Below are 21,158 nucleotides of genomic sequence, written 5' to 3' on the forward strand. Positions count from 1 at the left end.
CACTCATGGAGCGATTCACGTTAGAAGCCGCTGGGGTCGGGACAGCTGAGTTTTTTAAGTAGGGTTTGAGTTAGTAATTTATTAAAAATATATAAAGGCCATACAATGACTAAATAACAACTGAATTCAAAATTTAAATTTATTTTTTTTTTTTAATTCATTAATTATCTTTAACTAGATTTTTATTTCATTAAACATTTCTGAATGTACTTGGCTACAAATGGTGATAGGATGAATTTATAATGATTATTTAAAATACATTTTGTGTAATTTTTAGGGCAACATTTTCAAAATGGGGCCCCAGCCTGGTCGTTTGCTTGGGGCCTCAGAAATCGTAAACCCGCCCTGTAAAAGACGGAAACTGCCATATGAGCATACTGAGTGACTCAAAGTGGTGAGTCGTTTTTAGATTCAATTCTTTGAAACGAACCGATTCGCTAAACATTGTCGAAAGGAGATTAGTGTTTCACAGGTGTGTTTGCAACGGGTTAATCCTCCCACAGAATGCATTAAAGCAAAATTACACTTGAGGGTAAGAAATCACGTGCGTGTGCCTGGGATGACTACATATTTGGAGTCGTTTTGTTATATATTTCATTTGCAGTCTACCGTTGCAATTTACAGGTCTAACTAGTTCTCGTATAGCTTATCCTTTATAGACATGTTGACATTGCGTTTTAATCACAGATAGACACCTTTAAACGCACTTAAACACGTTTTTCTGGCTGTGTTATCGACATATCAGAGGACCAAGGCTATGTTCGAAATTGCATACAACCATCTCTATTGACTCATGTGATCTGACTGCCAAAATGAAAAACATTTGTACACAAAGTTGGATAAAATTTTTTATCTTTTTATTTCCAAGTTCATCGCACTTGCTGAATCAAACATACAACATAATGAGGTCATGTATCAAACTTGTGTTTGGAACATGTTTAATAAAATATAAAGTATACATACTGCACTTTAGCCTATATACTGCGTAGTATTTAGTAGTAGCCTAAGCTAGTATTAATTTTCGAACAAAGCTCTCGAGACTACATCATTTAAAATGTACTTTGAAGTGTACTAATGACAGACATCTCCATGCAAGACAGTAAGACTATTGTTTGAGATGAGGGAATTATTCTCATGATGAGAAACACTGCATTGGCCACCATGGTCCACCCCATTGCCAAAGAATAAACAAACTCTTTGCAATTTGTGTAACTTTACAATTTATTTAGTTGAATTACTGTTTAATTACTTTTGGCATTTTCCCAGTCACAATACATTCAGCTTCGGAATATCGTAATAGAATAGACAAATCACACAAAATATTTAATGTCACATTTCATACAAAAATCTAAATCTTTTATAAAACATTTAGATGTCATCTAAGATCATGTAATACAGTAGTCTCTTTTTTTCTGGCATAAACACACTGAGAATAAAGAAAACACTTGTCAAAATACATATATTTATATATTAATTATTTTCAATAGAGTATTTAATATATTTTAATTTACCACAAACCACATAAATTAGTGCCACTGCTGCAGTCAAGTGCGTAGATTGGGGAAGTGGGGGGTTACAGTGTGAACAATTTATATGTTTCCATTAATCATGGTATACATAGTATGTTGTTCTTGCTTGTTTTTTTATTTGTATTATTTACCCCATTCCCCCTGGAGTCTACACCCCTGGCTGCAGTCATGTCAAATAATGTATTACAGAATTGGCTCTGACCTCTCATTCTCTCCATCAGTCATTCTAGCCTAGAAAATATCGGACTTTTATTTTCGTCAACTGCAAAACTAGTATATTTTGCTGCACAGCGTCATTAACAATAAAAATTCATAGTGCTTTATTTTTTAAACTACAAGGTACAGTAGGAGAACAATATAAAGTCTAAATTCAAGAGGACACTTGCATGCCATGTGCAAATACAGTTTAGCAATTAATATGTGCAATTATACTTGAAAGGAACAAAATAATTGAAGTAGATTGTATTTTCCGAAAGTCTAATATTTATCTCATATGGTCTTCAAAAGGCACCTTTTGATGATTTCGTAAAATAGTAACTAGAATGTTAAAGATGCCGTAAGCAATTTTAAATACGAAACATAAAATGTCACTATTACCTGACAAATATCAGTGAAATGGGTGTGAAAAACACAAGGAAAACATAACCAATCAGAATCACTCTCTGCCTGTCTATCATTTTGGATGCTTGGATTTGCAGACATGAGGTCTATGCTAAAATCGCATACAGCACCTTTAATATCTGAAGTTCAATGGCAACATGGCAGAATTCAAGTAATTCTCAAGAAGGGTTCTCTACTCAATGGCTCAAATGTTTATGATGGAATTTAAATTTGTAATACATCTCAACCCTTCCAAATATTATAGTATTGAGCAAATGCTTGCGAAATAAACTGTTATATGAGCTTGTGCAATGACTCTTTAAACACATATGGCAAAACAAGTTCAAACAAAAAGGAAATGAATGAAATTTCAAGCAATGGGAAAAGTGAGACATGTAGCTACCATGTTTCTTATACATATACTGCACACACGCACACACACTTAAAAATACTAAATATATAATTCTGAACACCTGAAAGTACTACAGATCCAGTTGAACTTGAGTTCAACTCAAGTCTCTCTTATGGATAAATCTCATGGCAAGTTCGAAAATAGCGTACTACCATACTACTCTAAATATTTCTGGTGTATCTTCTGTATATACTGCAGAAATAGTAAGTGTAGAATGCTATTTCAAACATAGCACCAGTCAGTACTGTCTTGGGCCATTTTAAATATCAATTTGATCAGATTTTGTGTTTTGTGGCCTTCACTTATAAAATATAACTGAGGCTGATTCAGATTTATTCAGTCAGTTGTCCGAGCTACAGCCAACAGTACTCCATGTTTTTGGAGTGTATAGGAACTGATGCATGTATGCACATTTTGGGGTGATAAATAAATCATTCTGTAACACAATAGGCATGTACAGCTGTTTGCTTCAAAGTGATTTTGTTCTGGTGATGTGATCTTCATATACACCACTATGATTCTTTCCTCAGAATATGCTTTGTCTGCGGTTCTTCCCTCGACCTGGAGAAAACAACCCATTGTTAGACAGATCCACGGGTTAACGGGTAGGTATGTAATGTGTGGTTATTAGAGACTATGCATGACTACACAGGATCAAATTGCGGTCTGCAAATAAAGAGACTGACTGAGTCATGTCAAAGCAATGGAACCGAATACCTGGAGGCTGGAATACTGAACTCCTATGTCCTGGATCTTTCTGTAACTGGATCTCCCTCAGTGAAAACACTGTCGAAGCTAGAGAATTAAAGACAGGGAGGTTAAAAGACAAATGGGTGAGGAATAAAGCTAAACTATTGTCCACGTTGTCTCTTACAGTGACCTACAACCTTGACTGTGTTTTACAGGTAAAAGGTAAAAAACAGATAAGACTCGTGTAGAGCTGATATTATACGAGAAGACTTTCTATACATGTAAAAACTGTATTTAGCGATGAACTCACTGTCAGGTATAGAGTGGATGTTCTCGCCCAGACTTAAGAAGTAAGAGTGTCTCAGAGACAACTCGGCTGAAATCCTTTGTCTGGTGTCGAACTGAAGAGAAACAAAACAAAAGAGGAAGGGAAAACACATCCTTAAAATATGCTTATAACATAAAGTAGCCCATCCGCCTCAAGATCCGACGTGTTGTGCATTCTGAGATGCTATTCTGCAATTGTACAGAGTGTTTATCTGAGTTAATGTAGCCTTTCTGTCAGCTTGAACCAGTCTAGACATTCTCTGTTGACCCCTCTCATCAACAACGTTTCTGTCCACAGAAATGCCGCTCACTGGATGTTTTTGCAGCATTCTGAGTTAACCCTAGAGGCTGTTGTTTATTAAAATCCCAGGAGATCAGCATGTACAAAAGTACTCAAACCAGCCCGTCTGGCACCAACAATCATGCTACAGTCAAAATCACTGAGATCACTATTTTTCCCCATTTTGATGGTTGATGTGAATATTATCTGGAATTTCCGACCTATATCTGCATGATTATATGCCACACGATTGGCTGATTAGATAATCACATTGAAGTACTACTTGTTTTTCAGCAGGGGGCAGTAAGCGGAACTCCAGTTGTATAGGCAACGCACAGTGGTACAGACAACAAAAACTACTCAGGCTTGAGCGCAGTTCCAAATGCGGTGACCTCTAGATGTGTTTTTCAGTTTCAAACCACATTTAACTTGACATAGCAACCTGAAACCGATTTATGACATGACGCGACCAAAGTGAGACGCTCCAAAAGCGTCCGTCAAATGCATGTGTCCTTGGAAAAGCCCTTGACTTACTGTGGACTATAGGCCAATGATATATTCATATTTCCAATAATATGAAAATAATATATTATTTTCATATTATTGGAAATATATTGCTTTCTCAATAAAAAAAACAATATATTGCTTTCTCAAGCCACTTTTTGTGTTGTCTTAGAAATGCTTTATCCGTTTGCCATAATGTAATGCATTTTAATTATAGGAATTATTCTATTTATAATATACTTACTATAATACTATAATTATTTTAATAATTATATTGAATAATTCTATTTAAATGATTGTTATTTGAGGGCCTTTATCAGCAAACATTTATATATGTGATTAATTTGATAATAATAATAATGTAACATTTAAAAATAATATAACATTTAAGATTTATGTTCAGATATAATTAAGAATTAATACAATTGTCATTTCAGAACAATAGAAGAAAAATTCAGTGGTGAGTTCAGGGTTAGAAACGTGTGTTCACTTAAATAGTTCACCCAAAAATGAAAGATTTGTCATTTTTGGGTGAACTATTCCTAAAAATCCCTACGCGTTTGCTCATGCGTAACGCATCACTCGCTCGATTTTGCGCAATACAACAAATACAACTTGCTTCCGATATTTCTTGTCGTGTATGCTCTTCACTATTGTGTCGATTTCAGCATTACTCCTCTGACTTGTTGATCCCTGAGCTATACAATCTTTTAAATAATGAAGCACCCATCATCCTGCTGTTGTCATCTCACACAAAGTTATAAAATTGTCTCCGGCAAAGTTTGGCACAGTTTCATGCAGGCGGAGCGTTGAGAGTGAATTGTGTGCCTCTGACAGCGCGATCAGTCAGCGGGGTTTGATGAGAAACAGGTGTGCGGTTCGGACTCATTAAGGGCGCTGTCACCATTAACGAATCCAGTGCTCTGCGGCGCGCCTCGGTCTTTCATCATAATGACAGGTCAGCGCACTCACGCTGCGTGCGCGCCATCAGAACGCACAGAGAGTAGAGAAATGCGCTCACATTTCATATCTGCACACAAAAATCTATTTTCTCAACATGCACGCAAACCTATATATCTCCATCTGACTTCCTTTGTTCTTAATTTAAGCTTGGTAACTACACCCAAAGACATCTTTTGGTATTTTCACATTTACAAAAATTTGTTTTGGGGCATGTATCATGGCATTATGTAAATTAACTTCATTTATAAAAAAGATAATATAAAAATACTATCATATATGTATATGGTAATTATTCAGTAGCTTCCTGTGATACTGTATATCAAAGAACCATAGTATTAACATCTGATTCCACCAGGCCTATTTTAAATAGGACAATATGATATCATAATTTGATCATAAGACGTTTCAGGTGGTTTTATTGTATTTCTGAGGAAATTCTCATATGTTTTGCTCTCACAAGTAGCCTACAGTTTAGTGAAAAAATACACCCATATACATTTACCTATCAAACTGGAGACTTTATGTGGACCTTATTGCTCTTAAATTAAATTAATTAGAAGTAGACTACACAAACAAAAAGAATCATGATGCTACTACCAATGTTTCTGGACATGGTAATACCATGGTATACGATTATTAGTACCATGTTGTATAGTTTATCAAGTACTATCTGATCACTGTACCATATCACCACTGTACTTTTGTAAGAGTAACTCTACCACATACAGACACTTTTGGGCACTTTTAGATTTTAATAAATGTTGAATAATTATTTATTTATTTATTTTACAAACGAGGACCATCCAAACTGAATAAATAAATATATGTTGTGGTGAAGTAAATATAGCAGAAAATATTAAGTACTTTCTACGTTGAACAACTCAGTTGAAGCGTGAACTTGAAAATATTAAATAAATTCTACAATTTTACAATATATACTTATAAGTAAATAATATTTATGATTGTTTGTCATCTTTACAATGCATCACCATGTATCAATCTTAAAGTAGAAAACCTTGTCATATTTATTCACTAATTTGAGGATATTTCACACGTAAGTAAAATAAGTAAATTGTACCAGGCTTTAATCATTAATGAGCTTGCACTGTTTGCAAGTTTATATACACAGTTTTTATTGTTTTATTTTCCTGTTATGTTTGAGGACTTCTTGCGTCGTGAAGTTCATTTTGCATTTAAAATTACCTGTTCACAATAAAAAAAGAAAATCTGTTGATTGTTACCATTATCATGTTTTGCGCATGTTTTGTTGTACATTGTTTAAACATTTCATTGATTAAAATTACATGATTAAACATGTGTTTATAAGGAAAGTTAAAAATGTGAAGTGTTCCAGTAAAATGTTCATTTAAATTTTACTAAATGTACATCAGATTTGTAAGTAAAAGCTATCATTTAACTTAAATGTTTAAGTAAAATTTACTCACTTTAATCAATATTATGTTATGAAGTTGAGTAGATTTTACTTAATTTTATAACATAAAAATGTTATTAGAAAAACTATGTGACTTAATTTTATAACATAAAAATGTTATTAGAAAAACTATGTGTAAAAACTTTTAAGTAAATCTTACTTGTAATATTTTTAAGTGCACAAGTAGGTTTTATTGTATTTCTGTGGACATTCTCAGACATTTAGCCCACACAAGTATTGTAAAAAATAATATTAGCATAGATGCCGTTCAATTTTGTGCAGATTTATAGATCATGATAGATGTTTCTGTTCTTTGCTGTAGAAGATGACATAACAGTACATCCATCGAGAGTCAAATAATATTTTAGCGGCTTATTTTTAGAGGTTTTTGGTCCATTAATTAGTACCTCTGTTTTGTCGGAATTGAGCAGAAGGACATTTCAATCTTCAATCAGGCCATCCAATCTTTGATTCCATTGATACTTTCTGCTAATTTGGAGAATTGTGAATTTTCTTTGGGTTTAGAAGAAATATAAAGTTGGGTATCATCGGCATAACAGTGGAAACTTATTCCATGATACCTGATAACATCTCCCAGGGAAATTATGTATAAAAAGAAAAGAAGAGGCCCTAAAACTGATTCCTGTGGCACTCTTTTTTGATTTAACAATTCCTCATTTACACATACAACGTGGTAGCGGTCTGATAAATATGACCTAAACCATGCTAATACAAGTCCACTTATGCCAGCATAATTATTCAGCCTATTCAAGAGAATGTCCTGATCAATCGTGTTGAAGGCAGCACTAGGATCTAAAAGCACAAGAAGAGAAATGCAGTCGTGATCAAATGATAAGAGCAAGTCATTTGTAACTCTAATAAGTGCAGTCTCTGTACTGTGATGGGGCCTAAATCCTGACTGAAATGGCTCATATAAACAATTTCTCTGTAGAAATAACATAGTTGGGAGGACACAACCTTTTCTAGTATTTTCAACATAAATAGTAGTTTTGAAATCGGTCTGTAACTAGCCAATTTTCCAGGATAAAGCTGTATAACTACCATTTAAAAGTTTCTTGGGACATGTCCTAAGGATAGCGAGAAGTTAATAATATTAAGAAGTTGTTCTGAGATTACAGGGAATACCTCTTTTAAGAGGTTAGTTGGTATTGGATCAAACATACATGTTGTGGCTTTTGATTTTTTGATAAGATTTGTTAGCTCGTCATGACCTATGACAGCAAAGGATTTAAGTTGCTCGTGAGGAAAATTATGATACTGTTTTCTGCAGTGCTGTGACAGTTGATTGCATAGTTCCAATTTAATTTCTGATTAGTAGATGCTTTATTCCTAACCAATTTAGCCACAGTACTGAATAAACACCTAGGATTGTTATGGTTATTTTCTGAGTTTGCTAAAATATGTTGACCTGGCAGCTTTTTGTGCCTGTCTGTAGCTACAGTCACTGTCCTTCCATGCACCGCAAAATACATCTAATTTTGTATTCATCCACTTGTACTTCATTTTCTGAGCTGCTCCCTTGAGAGCATGAGTGTGATAATTTTATCATGGTGTGGGGCTTTTTTCTTGAATTTTCTTTAATCGAAGGGGTGCACCACTATCAAGAGTGATAGAGAAGACTGTATTTATATTTTCTGTTTCATCAAGTTCTTCTGGACTTTTTGCTTACCGAATATGTGAGAAAATTCTGGAAGATTATTAGTGGTTGAAGTGGTCAAAAGAATTGTGGCTTTATTGGTCGAAAGAATAGTTCTACCTGAACGTTTGCGTGACATTTGAGTGACATTTGCTGATCACAGCAAACAAGAGACAAGGTAATGATCTAAGATGTCATCACTCTACAGTAGAATTTCTATATTATCAACATCAACTCAATATAACAGAATTAAATATTGTGTATGATTATAGCGATGAGTTGGTCCAGTCACATTTTGTCTGACTACAAGAGAGTTGAGAATATCGCTAAATGCTAATCCCATTGTGTCATTTTCATTATCTATGTGAATGTTGAAGTCACCAACAATTAAAGCTCTATCTACATTTACTACTAGATCTGATTGAAAATTAGCAAATTCACCAAGGAAACCAGAGTACGGCCCGGGTGATCTATACTCTGTAGCATGGGCAAAATATGACAGAGATTTTTTATTTGTATCTGATGGTGTCACATTAAGCATTTTTAGTTCAAAAGACCTAAACCTATTTTCTGTCCTCTGAGAAACACCAAAAACATCACTGTAAATTGTAGTAACACCTCCTCATCTACCCTCCAGACAAGGGTCATATTTATAACAATAACCTGGGGCAGTAGATTCATTTAAACTAATATATTCATCCAGTTTAAGCCATGTTTAATGTTTCAACAGAGAACATCCAAACTATGATCTGTAATAATTTCATTTACAATTAGTGTTTTGGTAGAAATAGATCTAATGTTTAGTAGACCTACCTTTATATGATTTTTATCTTAATTCTTTTTTTTTTAATAAAACATTTTAAAAATTATTTAGTGAGAGTTTTGTGTTTGGTAGTTCGGGGAACAGACACAGTCTCTATATGATATCTAGGTAATACAGTCTCTATGTGTTATAGTTTATGTGACCTGTGTGAAGTCTCAAGGCAGCTAGCTGACGTTCGGATTAACCAGTTTGTCTGCTTCCTGACCTGGGCCCCAGTTAGTCAAATAATATAACTTTTAAGTCTATGAGCCAAATTAATAAAGAGGAGAGCGGCACCTTCCCTGGAGGGATGGAGTCTGTCTCTCTATAGTAGGTCAGGTCTACACCAAAAATTCTTCCAATTGTCTATAAATCCTATGCTATTCTCCGGAAGCCACTCAGACATCCAGCGACACTAATCTACTATAAACCAAAAGTACAAATCTATATTTAGCATTAGCCAGCACTAGGGCTGGGCATCCTTCAAAGAAATTAGATATCAATACCAATACCGATACCTTGACTTCGATACCGGTTCCTAAACGATACTTTCTTTGATACCAATTTTATGAAATCCATTTGAACAAGATTACAAACATTACACATTACCTCAAAAAACTTTGGTTTATTTTTTTTACAGCCTTCTGGTCTCCTCATGCCAGAGTCGGCAGGGGCAGAGGCTATAACTTAAATGTGAAGAGGAAAAAAAACAAGAAAGCTAAACTGTTAATTCAGCCAACCCTAAGGATAAGTACGATTTAACAAGATAACTAGTTTAATGTGAGTTAAACTTGACCAGTTACTGTCAACCTTAAAGCATTTTTAGCATCGATTTAGCTGTTTATAGCCATACATCCAAACAATATCTAACGTTAAGTAGGTTCTAGTTTATAGGACTATGTCACCGCACACAGAAACTTTAATTTACAAGTACACAAGCATGGCTACCACTACAAGTTAGCCGATTTTGTTTGTTGGTTTGTTTACTAAACGTTAACATTACCTGTTTGAGTCCCAGTCATAGCGCTGCTTCATTCATCAGTAGTTTTGGAGGAGGACTTGTGTGGTGGGCATGTTAAAAGCTCTGTGACAGGACACTGAGAGGATGACTGCACCGGCTCGGTCTTCTTGCAGTTGAAGACGGAGAAAACTTTTTTATGGCGTTAAATGTTGGACAAAACAGCGCAAGTGCATAAACACAGCGCACAAGTGAATTACAACAGTGTGAGCACCTTGACAAAGCTTGCACGTAAAATTTAAACCTGCAGAACTTCGAGCTCGAGCACAAAAAATAAGATTGTGCATACAAATTTTGGTTCCTAATTAGCAGATGTTTGAGATTGATGCAATAATCCATATAAAACACAGTGGAGGAAATGAATGCACGCAGTCAAGACGCGAGATGTAGACCAACGGAGAAAAAAGAGAGAAAACTGATGTGTGCGGTAAAACACACACAGTTGAAACAGTAGAAAAGTGGAAAAACCCGAAGCATAAGGTATCTTTCATTTTCATTTAATTTTTCATTTATTTATTTTACACATCCCATTAAACATTAACAGTTCTGTGGAAAAGTGAACCCTTGGATTATGCTGCCTTCACATGCTATCAGAATTATCGTAAATATCGTTTCGCACTATGAAGTTGCACATGAATGACCACTCAAATCGTAATTACGACTTGCTAATTGTTAGCACTTGCCATTTTGGTCATATTCATTTATGTATATAAGCAACCATTCTATGCATGTTGTATGTTTTTACACTGTGAAAATAGCTTGTATTACACCAAAATTCCATTATCGTCAGCAAGCTAATGAGTAATATGTATTATGGTGTCAAATAAAAGTTGCTTAAGAATTATGTATGAATGAACCTGGCATCTTCCATGTTTCCTGTTCTTTCCGACAACAAAGCATGTGAACACAACATACTAGTAATTACCACTTCAGAAGTGGGAAGTTGGATATATTATGATAGCACATGAAGGCATCATTAATATCCAAGCGCTTCTAGTAGCTGTGGATTAGACCTGAAATACATTCAGAAATCATTTTTGACCATTATTCCTTACAGAACTGTTTCAACTCAGCCACATTCTTAGGATGTCTGGTGTGAATGTCTATCTTGAGATCATTCCACAGCATCTCTATTGGGTTAAGGTCTGGGCTCTAACTGGGCCACTCCAAAAGATTGAATTTTCTTTTTTAATACCATGATATTATCCTGTAGGATATCTTGATAAACATGGAAATACATTTTTCCCTCGATGATGACAAGTGGTCCAGACAAAGCAGCCCTAAATTATGATCCTTCCTCCACTGCACTTCACAAACAATCCAACCTTAGTTTCATCAGTCCACTGAAAACTTTCCCAGTAGCATTGTTGAGTGTCAAGTTGGTCTTTGGCAAACTTCAGGCACATAGCAATGTTTTGTTGGAAAGCACCTGCTTCCTTCATGGTGTCCTGCCATGGACACTATGCCTATTTAAATGTTTTCCATGTAGTAGACACATGAACAGAGATGTTAACCAGTTCCACTGATTCCTTCAAATCTTTTGCTGTCACTCTAGGGTTCTTTTTTATCTAATTGAGCATTCTGTGGTGTGTCCTTTGAGTTATCTTGGCTGGAAGGCCACTTCCATGGAGAGTTGCCACAGTACTAAATAGTCTCCATCTGTGGACAGAAGAATATCTAAGCTCTTCGAGATAACTTTGTTACCCTTTCCGTCTTTATGCAAATCCTAGGTAATCTGTGATCTCTTTTTTGCAAGGAATGATCCACGTTAGCCGATGCTTATTGTGAATAGCAAAGTTAAAATGTTTGAGTGCTTTTTATAAGTCATAGTAGCTCTAACACACACCTCCAAACTAGTTTCATTAATTGGAAGCCAGGTTTGTGAACTCCTGACTCTAATTCGCTTTTGTTGATGTCATAAGCCTAGGGGTTCACATACTCTTTTCAACCTAACTGTGAATGTTTAAATGATGTATTCAACATGTACAAGAACAATACAATAATTTGTGTTATTAGTTAAAACAGATTGTGTTTGTAACTTAGATCAAACAGATTTTAAGACACATTTACACATAAATGCAGGTATTTGAAGGACATATTTGTCCAGTAGTTCCCCCAACATTATCTCGAGCAATATTCCTCTGAAAAGTTTTTACTCTTGTCTCTTCCTGAGTGAAGTGCTGTTGTGTCAGCCTGCATTTGTTTACCTGTGTTTTGATAACGCCATAATGCTCTGCGCCTGACACCTCTAGCTGTATCAAACTAATTGGACCTGGAGGAGAGCAGGCAGAGAGGAAGTCGACACCATAATTAGTTTCTGAGCTCACTCTGGCTTGGCAGTGGAACTCTTAACAAGGGCTTTTTTCACCTGGGGATTTCTGGGAGCCAAGATAGTTGTAGTTCCATGGTGTTATACCACACCTCACTGGCCTTTGCACATGTGGTGTGTGCTTGTTTGAAATTTTACAGATAAATGTGTGTTCATGCAGTTGTAAATGCAATTGCATTCATGGATGCATGCATGGCTTGCATCGTTGCATGTACTGAAGAGATGAGCAGTATGAACAAAATCTTATATCATGGTATGAGTAATTTATTTTTATCAATCATTTCTATAATCATTTAAATCATTTGATTATATTCTCTTTTCTGAAAGAATTTGAAAATTCTGGCATCAGTGCAAAAACAAGATTCTAAACAATAAAACGATGTAAAACAGGTAATTCTACCCAGAGACGGGCCACTTCTATTTAAATTAATGGGTGGAAATTGGAACGCCCAACCAAGAAGTGCCCAACGGTCAACAGATATAGATAGGAAGTCCCGCCTTACAGTTAAAAGTTCCAATCACCTTTTTGAAACAGACATATCAATCATCTTGATACTGTGAATGCGCATTAGTTATACAAGCAAAAAATATACTATTTTTTGTGTAATCTGAGGTAAGAAAGCACAATTTATGATTCCAGTATTATAAAATGTTATTGCTGATTTGAATGTTCTTTTGATGTTCTTTGATCGTAATCTTGACCAACCATTTTTGAGATTTCAGTCCTTCACCATTAGATAGGAGCTGAATGACTGTAAATAGCCTCCTGAGAGTGTTACAAAGATGGCCGACTGTGGACAGACTAGCTAGAAAGACTTTGTTCTAACACTAATTTAGGATTAAATGAGCCACATTTGAAGCCATTGTAAAATATAGGATGTACACAGCCGTTGAATCCTATTAATGCAAAGTTGCTCAACAACCATAAACACTTAAAGCCCGCTATGCATCATGCCTAACACAATTCATCTCACGCACAGTGCACATGGTTCGAACGCACCTGTATGGGCTCATGGTCAAAAGAGTATAATTTGAAAGGCTGAACATTCAACCGTGCATGAGATGGAAAAAAGTGTGTCCAATGGGAATGTAAATTTGCAATGTGTTGCCCAGACCACATCTGCGTTTGTGTACTTGCGTAGCATATGTTATTGCCCTGAGTCATAATGTTGCACCATTTCATGATGTTTCAAATGTTCACACTCACCAGTAATAGAGCTGTGAGAAGGTCTATCCCCTCTGTGTCAAGCCTTAAAATAAAAAAAAAACATACAAAAACGTATATTAATTATGACCGTTCCAGCATCAGAATTCTTCATATTTTTTAACTTTATTTTGCTTCTACTGTAAAGCTTGCTAGTGTTTTACAATATTCCCCATCAACAATTTACACTCATTCATTCTTTGTTGTTGTTTATAGATATAGGTGTGTTTTTGTTTGTACGGTTTATACACAGGAGCCAAAGGCTTTTCCATTTGCTTGTTGGTCAGTGTTTGTGTTGTTCTGGTACCTGGGCACATGATTAATGAGCGTTTGTGCTCGATACTGAGGAAATAGGTACGATTTGAACTCCTCATTAGCTGTGATTCCTGGCCAAGTCTCTTCAGTTGGGGTGCCTGGTTATAAAGAAACAAAAGATGTGTCCTAAAGTTAGATAATTAAAGGATTTATTCACCCCAAAATGACAATTATATAATCATTTACTCACCCTCTTGTCATTCTAAACCTTTTCAGATTTTTTCCCCTCAGAGAAACACAAAAAGTAGGCTTTTTTTAATTGCAACTTTAGAGCAACTTTTTCAGTAAATAAATCATTTTAATTTCAGCCTGTTTTTCAGACAAAGCTATTATATGGCTTTAGAAGATTTGGAATATTGCGCATGAGTCATATAGACTTCTTTATGGAGCTTGTCACTGGTCACCATTGGGTGATTCTCACAAAACCTGTCAAGAAAATGTTCTGGTGCTATTTTACTCCAAAATCAAGAGAATCACATAAGAAACACGTGCGCATGCACACACGCACGCACGCACGAACACACACACATATGTGTTGGTGCAGCTATCTCCATAGACATAATGATTTTTATACTGTACTAACTATAGATTCTATCCCCTAAACCTAACCGTCACAAAACATTTTCTGCATTTTTACATTTTCCAAAAAACATAATTTAGTATGTTTTTTAAGTGATTTGAATTATGAATTATTTAAAAAAGTCCTAGTAAACCACCTAAACATGCCAACCCCCCCCTCCCCCCCACACACACACGCAAATAATAATAATAGTTATTATATGTTATATTCATAAAAGATTTATGCATTTCAATTTCATAACGAAACTCCTTAAAATTTAATTTAGTAATCTTTCACAAAATAAAAATATATATATATACATATATATATATATATATATATATATATATATATATATATATATATATATATATATAAATAAACATTATTTTGTTAATAATAATTACTTAATTCAATTTGATGAAATTTTGTTATGATATTGAAATGCATAAATCTTAAAAATCTGCAAAAATATTTTTTGAATGTAGGTTTTGCCCATAAAAAAACCCCAAAATAAAATAATTAACCCTATTTGTAGGGCCTTTATGATATTGTGATTACCGCAACATAAATATATACACTCACCTAAAGAATTATTAGGAACACCATACTAATACTGTGTTTGACCCCCTTTCGCCTTCAGAACTGCCTTAATTCTACGTGGCATTGATTCAACAAGGTGCTGAAAGCATTCTTTAGAAATGTTGGCCCATATTGATAGGATAGCATCTTGCAGTTGATGGAGATTTGTGGGATGCACATCCAGGGCACGAAGCTCCCGTTCCACCACATCCCAAAGATGCTCTATTGGGTTGAGATCTGGTGACTGTGGGGGCCATTTTAGTACAGTGAACTCATTGTCATGTTCAAGAAACCGATTTGAAATGATTCGAGCTTTGTGACATGGTGCATTATCCTGCTGGAAGTAGCCATCAGAGGATGGGTACATGGTGGCCATAAAGGGATGGACATGGTCAGAAACAATGCTCAGGTAGGCCGTGGCATTTAAACGATGCCCAATTGGCACTAAGGGGCCTAAAGTGTGCCAAGAAAACATCCCCCACACCATTACACCACCACCACCAGCCTGCACAGTGGTAACAAGGCATGATGGATCCATGTTCTCATTCTGTTTACGCCAAATTCTGACTCTACCATCTGAATGTCTCAACAGAAATCGAGACTCATCAGACCAGGCAACATTTTTCCAGTCTTCAACTGTCCAGTTTTGGTGAGCTCTTGCAAATTGTAGCCTCTTTTTCCTATTTGTAGTGGAGATGAGTGGTACCCGGTGGGGTCTTCTGCTGTTGTAGCCCATCCGCCTCAAGGTTGTGCATGTTGTGGCTTCACAAATGCTTTGCTGCATACCTCGGTTGTAATGAGTGGTTATTTCAGGCAAAGTTGCTCTTCTATCAGCTTGAATCAGTCGGCCCATTCTCCTCTGACCTCTAGCATCAACAAGGCATTTTCAGCCCACAGGACTGCCGCGATACTGGATGTTTTTCCTTTTCACACCATTCTTTGTAAACCCTAGAAATGGTTGTGCGTGAAAATCCCAGTAACTGAGCAGATTGTGAAATACTCAGACCGGCCCGTCTGGCACCAACAACCATGCCACGCTCAAAATTGCTTAAATCACCTTTCTTTCCCATTCTGACATTCAGTTTGGAGTTCAGGAGATTGTCTTGACCAGGACCACACCCCTAAATGCATTGAGGCAACTGCCATGTGACTGGTTGATTAGATAATTGCATTAATGAGAAATTGAACAGGTGTTCCTAATAATCCTTTAGGTGAGTGTATATATATATATATATATATATATATATATATATATATATATATATATATATATAAAATTTACATTTTAATGGATTTATACATCAAAGTGGTACTCTCTTGTTATTCCCTTTCATTTTCGCAGATTTTATTTTAGAAATTAATTGTACAACATCATCTATTTAATGTTATATACAGTAAAATCATGACTGAGTTAAAGTAACTAGAATCAGCGTTGGAAACAATGGGAATAGTAAAAATACAAATGACCAGACGCGTTACGGTAATGAGAATTGGGGGCTAAAATTATTTAAGTGTCCTGAAAATAATGTCTCTGTCACGGAGCGCTCAGCTACGAGGCGCGCGTGGAGGCCTGCTGGTTTCATCCGCTCCCTCTCCCCGGAGTTTTAGAACTGCACTTCCCATCTTTCCCTCTGGCCATTATCTATCTCCATCCCTGCCTGGTTTACCTGATTATCCTCATCACCGTCACCTGTTCATCATTATCTCCCCTATATCTGGACTGCCCCGTTCATTGTCACTTTGCGAAGTGTTGTTTTGCTCAGCTAACATTACCAAGCGTTATTCCCTTATCCCTGTTACTGTCTGGACCTTAGATCTCTGCCTGGGCTCTCGACTCTGTGAACCCTTGCTGCCTGCCCTGACCCTTGCCTGTGTCTGATTACGAGTATTGGATTGTCCCTTCATCAGAGCCTGTTTCTGTTTATGTCTGCTTCTCTCTGTTTGATCGCTTGTGTTAATAAACTACTGCAAATGGATCCAAACGCCTCTGCCTCTGCACTACAGAACACTTCGTCACCACAGGATCCAGCAGATTTGTTCCGCCTAGCCCACAAGGTTTCTTCACAAGCATCGGAGTTGGTTACACATTGTCAGCAGCTGGTTAAACTGACTACTCTCACTGAGGAACTAGTGAAATCTGTACGAGCACTCATCCCAACGATCACGGCCGCCAATCAGGCTCCATCGCCCGCCGCACCTGCTTCTTCACAGCCTGTTGTGAGTACCCCTTCCAGCAATCCCAAAATGTCATTCCCCGAAAAGTTCACTGGATCACCCATCACGTGTAAAGGTTTTTTGATGCAGTGTGAGATCTATTTTAACCAGTCACGGGAGCATGCCACCGACGAAAGCCATATCTCCTTTGTGTGTTCGCTCCTCACTGGAAAGGCGCTGGAGTGGGCAACGGCGATGTGGTCAGGAGGTCAGCTCTCTACTCTCTCTTATGATATGTTTGTTACTCACTTCAGAGAGGTGTTCGAAAACCCAGCGGGCGGAAAGGATCCGGGGGAACTCCTGCTTTCATTACGCCAGGGAAGCTCCACAGCGGCCGATTACACTCTCGCCTTTCGGACGCTCGCTGCACAGACGGGCTGGGGTGAGGACCCTCTCAAGCTCTTATACCGAAAGGGAGAGCTAGCCTGCCGCGATGATGGAAAGACTTTAAACCAGATTATGGAGCTCGCCATTCGTCTCGATCATCTCATCCGGGCTCGCCGCTCATCGTACAAGACTAACTACTTTGTTAATCCCCCAGTAAGCACAGAACCCGAGCCTATGCAGATCGGCTTCACCCATATCACTACGGCCTAGCGTGAGAGAAGGCGGCATAATCTGTGCATGTATTGCGCCCAACCTGGTCATCTGAGAGCTGCCTGTCCAGTGAGACCTCCTGGGAGACCCACATCCACAGATTTGATTGCGGTGAGCCCTCCTGTTTCATCTCTAAACTCACTCATTTTGGAGATTTCGCTAAATTCTAATGGAGAGTGTGTCAAAACTGAAGCATTAATTGACTCAGGAGCGGCAGGGTGTTTTGTTGATCTTACTTTTGCCAAAAGTCATCATCTTCCTCTCGTCTCTTGTGATCCCCGGATGGCAGTTGCAGTGCTGGATGGGCGCCCCCTGGGGACCGGGAGAGTGCAGTACATCACACAACCCCTCACGCTTAACATCGGCTCTCAGCACACCGAAACTATACAGCTGTTTACCATTAATTCACCTCTTCATCCAGTAATACTAGGATTTCCCTGGTTGGAGAATCACAATCCCCAGATTTCCTGGTCAGAGAGGAGGATTTCCCAGTGGTCTTCCCGTTGTCAGACGAACTGCACACCCACTGTCCAAGGTCCTGAAGCATGCCTCGTTTCATCTACGGAGTCGAATCTTCATAAGGTACCGGCAGTTTATCATGATTTAAGCCGGGCATTCAGCGAGAGAGAGGCTGATCAACTACCACCACATCGAGCGGGCGACTGTACCATTGAACTCCTACCTGGGGCTGTACCACCATGCGGGAGAGTTTACCCGTTGTCTCAGCCTGAGACTGAGGCCATGCAAGCATACATCGACAAGCAACTATCCAAGGGCTTCATTACTACCTCTACATCCCCTGCTTCAGCTGGATTCTTTTTCGTGAGGAAGAGGGACGGTGGTCTCCGGCCGTGCATAGACTTTCGGGGCCTGAATGAGGTGACTGTGAAATATCGATATCCTCTGCCGTTAGTTCCTGCTGCCTTGGAGATGCTTCGCACAGCCCGGTACTTCACCAAGCTGGATCTACGGAATGCTTATAACCTGATACGCATACGCAAGGGTGACGAGTGGAAGACAGCATTTTCTACTACTTCCGGCCACTATGAATATCGGGTTATGCCGTTCGGACTTTCCAATAGTCCCTCCGTGTTCCAGGCTTTTGTCAACGAGATATTCCGAGACCTGCTTAACCGAAATGTCATAGTTTACATGGATGACATCTTGATCTGTTCTGAGACTCTCGAAGCGCACGTTAGGGATGTGCGAGCCGTCCTGAAATGCTTAATTGACAACCAGCTATACGCCAAGATTCAGAAATGTGAGTTCCATCAGACCCGAATCTCTTTCCTGGGCTACATCATCAGCGCCGAAGGGGTCCTTATGGATGATAGCAAGGTCCAAGCTGTGGTCAACTGGCCTCAACCCTCATCTGTGAAAGAGTTGCAACGCTTTCTGGGGTTTGCCAACTTTTACCGCAGATTCATACGGAATTTCAGCATTATCGTGGCTCCCCTCTCATCCCTTCTCCAGGGGGGAGGGAGGAAGTTCAGGTGGTCTCCCGAGTGCACTTCAGCGTTTGAACGGCTGAAAGAGAGATTCACCACAGCCCCATTCTTCACCACCCTAATCCTGAGAGTGATTTTATCGTGGAGGTGGATGCTTCTAACACAGGAGTGGGTGCGATTCTTTCACAACGCCATGGCAGCCCGGCCAAAATGTTCCCCTGTGCGTTTCATTCTCGCAAGCTCAATTCAGCAGAACGTAACTATGATGCTCTCTCTCATCTGTTTGATAGTCCCCATGAACCATCCAAACCCGAGTCTATTCTTCCCTCCACGCTAATTGTGGCACCCGTGCAATGGGATATAATTGCTGAGGTAACTGCTTCACAGCAAGATCACGCTGCCCCGCCAGAATGCCCTGCAGATCGCCTCTATGTTCCTCTCGAGCTTCACCATCGTGTCCTCCAATGGGTTCACTGCACTCCCAGTGCGGGACATCCTGGTATCACGGCTACCACTCAGCTTGTCTCCAACCATTTCTGGTGGCCCACTTTGCAAGCCGACGTCATCACTCTCATCCACCAATGCGTTATTTGCAACACCGTCAAATCCTCTCATCTCAAGCCTGCTGGTCTATTACAACCTCTGCCCGTTCCTCGGCGCCCCTGGTCCCACATTGCCATGGACTTCGTCACTGATCTGCCTCGGTCCCAGGGGTTCACTACCATTCTATCGGTAGTTGATCGCTTTTCCAAGTCATGCCGCTTTATTCCTATGGCTGGATTGCCTACCACCCTTCAGACAGCTGAGGCTCTCGTGAATCATGTGTTTCGTCTCTTCGGACTTCCTGATGACATTGTTTCTGACCGCGGTCCCCAGTTCACATCTAGAGTCTGGAAAGAGCTCTGCACCAAATTAAACATCAACGTAAGCCTCACATCGGGTTACCACCCTCAGGCCAACGGTCAGGTGGAGCGGCTCAACCAGGATCTCATCCGTTTTCTGTGCACCTATTGCCACCAGAATCAACACGACTGGAGTCGCTTCTTGGTCTGGGCAGAGTACGCACAGAATTCTCTGTTGAAACCAGCTACAGGATTAACCCCATTTCAATGTGTTCTAGGCTTTCAACCCCCGCTCTTCCCATGGGCTGGAGAACCATCCGATCTCCCCGCAGTGGACGCATGGCTACGGTGCAACGAGGCTACCTGGGACTCCACCCACGTCCACTTACAGCGCGCTATCCGCCACTATCAGCAGCACGCAGATCGGAGATGGCGCAGCGGACCTCAATACAGGCCTGGCCAGTGGGTGTGGCTCTCCACCAGGGATCTCCGTCTTAAGCTTCCCTGCAGAAAACTTTCTCCACGGTTCATCAGGCCATTCAAAATTCTCAGCCAGATCACTCCTGTCTCTTTTCGTTTGGCACTACCAGCTCATTACCGCATCTCACCCACTTTTCATGTGTCTCTTTTCAGACCCGCTACTACTCCCAGGAGAGCGGTGGTCCAGGAGGAGATCACCCCAGTGCAGGCTCCCCCCATTGAGGTCGGCGGCGCAGAGGCGTACCGGGTGCGAATGGTCCTGGATTCCAGATGCCGAGGCGGGGTACTACAGTATCTCATTGTATCCTCTCCCCGGAGTTTTAGAACTGCACTTCCCATCTTTCCCTTTGGCCATTATCTATCTCCATCCCTGC

At 38.9% G+C, this 21,158-nt stretch overlaps 1 protein-coding gene across 2 annotated transcripts in view; it reads right to left on the reverse strand.

Moving 5' to 3' along the window:
- Positions 1-929: 929 nt before the first annotated feature.
- Positions 930-21,158, reverse strand: part of LOC127625724 (cyclin-dependent kinase 18-like) — a 108,506-nt gene continuing 88,277 nt past the window's right edge. For both annotated transcript variants that reach the window (XM_052101087.1, XM_052101086.1), the window contains 5 exons: positions 14,055-14,160; positions 13,751-13,793; positions 3,542-3,632; positions 3,259-3,336; positions 930-3,102 (listed from right to left, as the gene is read on the reverse strand). In XM_052101087.1, coding sequence (XP_051957047.1) covers positions 3,068-3,102; positions 3,259-3,336; positions 3,542-3,632; positions 13,751-13,793; positions 14,055-14,160 — 353 coding nt within the window. In that variant the 3' untranslated portion in view covers positions 930-3,067. The remainder of the gene's footprint in view (positions 3,103-3,258; positions 3,337-3,541; positions 3,633-13,750; positions 13,794-14,054; positions 14,161-21,158) is intronic.

Source organism: Xyrauchen texanus, chromosome 32 (genome assembly GCF_025860055.1).
Source record: "Xyrauchen texanus isolate HMW12.3.18 chromosome 32, RBS_HiC_50CHRs, whole genome shotgun sequence".
NCBI lineage: Eukaryota > Metazoa > Chordata > Actinopteri > Cypriniformes > Catostomidae > Xyrauchen > Xyrauchen texanus.